Below are 1173 nucleotides of genomic sequence, written 5' to 3'. Positions count from 1 at the left end.
CGCGATAAAAAGAATTTAGACAAGGTAGCCAAACAATGTGGCCAAAATAAGCCGTTCATCGTAACGGGAGAGCTAACTAATGAGAGCGATGTGAAAAATATTATTGATTCGACGATCAGGCACTACGGCAAATTAGACATTTTAATAAATAACGCTGGAATTTTTGAAATGGATGGTATAGAGACTATAAGTTTGAAGCAGTACGATAAGTATGTAATGAACTAATAGTGTAAATGTGTTTGGAAATTGATAAACTACAATAGTTTATTCTATTTCGAGGATACGTCGATGTCACGAAAACGATGTTGTTTTTAGTATTTTCAACGTAAATGTTCGCTCGATGTATCAATTAACAGCACTGGCGGTGCCGCACTTGATCAAAACGAAGGGCAACATTGTAAACGTTTCTAGCTTGGCTGGATTACGAGCTTTCCCGAATGGTTTGTCATACTGTATGAGTAAGGCGGCCGTGGATCAATTTACGCGTTGCGTCGCTTTAGAATTGGGATCGCAACAGGTGCGTGTAAAGATATAACGACTATACCATTTTTAAGTATTGTTTCGCGTCGTAATTATTATTTCTAAAATGCACTAGGTGCGCGTGAATGCTGTGAATCCTGGCGTTGTAGTAACAAACATCTTTCAGCGGAGTGGAATGAGCGAAGATCAGATTAAGAGCTTACTGGAGGATAGCAAAACCACGCATGCTCTAGGAAGAGCGGGCGACACTTTCGAAGTTGCAAGGACCATTGCATTTCTAGCGAGCGACGATGCGAGCTTCATAACAGGGGTGACATTACCTGTGGATGGAGGTAGACACGCCATGTGTCCTTGCTAAATATTTTACGTCGTTTGTACAAATGATGTACGTTATATTTTTTATGTTACCGTCAAAACCCATAATCGTTAAAACCCGATTTTATTAGTTAAAATTAGTTTTAAATATTATTGAAACAAAGTCTACAATTATACTGTTTCACATTTTTAATTTTCCAGGTAGTGATCAGGTACAACTCTCCTCTTCTACCCCCTATTTTCAGGGCAAAACAAGATCTATAATTGTACTGCCCACATTGGTTTTCAATTCTTTCATCTAATTAACCATTCTAGTTTTAACAAATGAATTCGTGTTTTAACGGATTATGGATTTTGACATTCATATACATGTAACTA

At 37.7% G+C, this 1173-nt stretch overlaps 1 protein-coding gene across 1 annotated transcript; it reads left to right on the top strand.

Moving 5' to 3' along the window:
- Positions 1-6: 6 nt before the first annotated feature.
- LOC105461169 (L-xylulose reductase-like) lies at positions 7-969 on the top strand (the record flags this gene model as incomplete). The annotated part of the gene is made up of 3 exons (XM_011707652.1): positions 7-209; positions 316-517; positions 596-969. Coding segments are annotated over 3 exons (648 nt in total), but the record flags the coding sequence as incomplete, so codon positions are not given.
- Positions 970-1173: the final 204 nt, after the last annotated feature.

The sequence above is a fragment of the Wasmannia auropunctata genome, unplaced genomic scaffold, assembly GCF_000956235.1.
Source record: "Wasmannia auropunctata unplaced genomic scaffold, wasmannia.A_1.0 LD307720.1, whole genome shotgun sequence".
NCBI lineage: Eukaryota > Metazoa > Arthropoda > Insecta > Hymenoptera > Formicidae > Wasmannia > Wasmannia auropunctata.
Note: the sequence above shows the minus strand (reverse complement) of the source record. Positions and strands in the feature narration are given on the sequence as shown.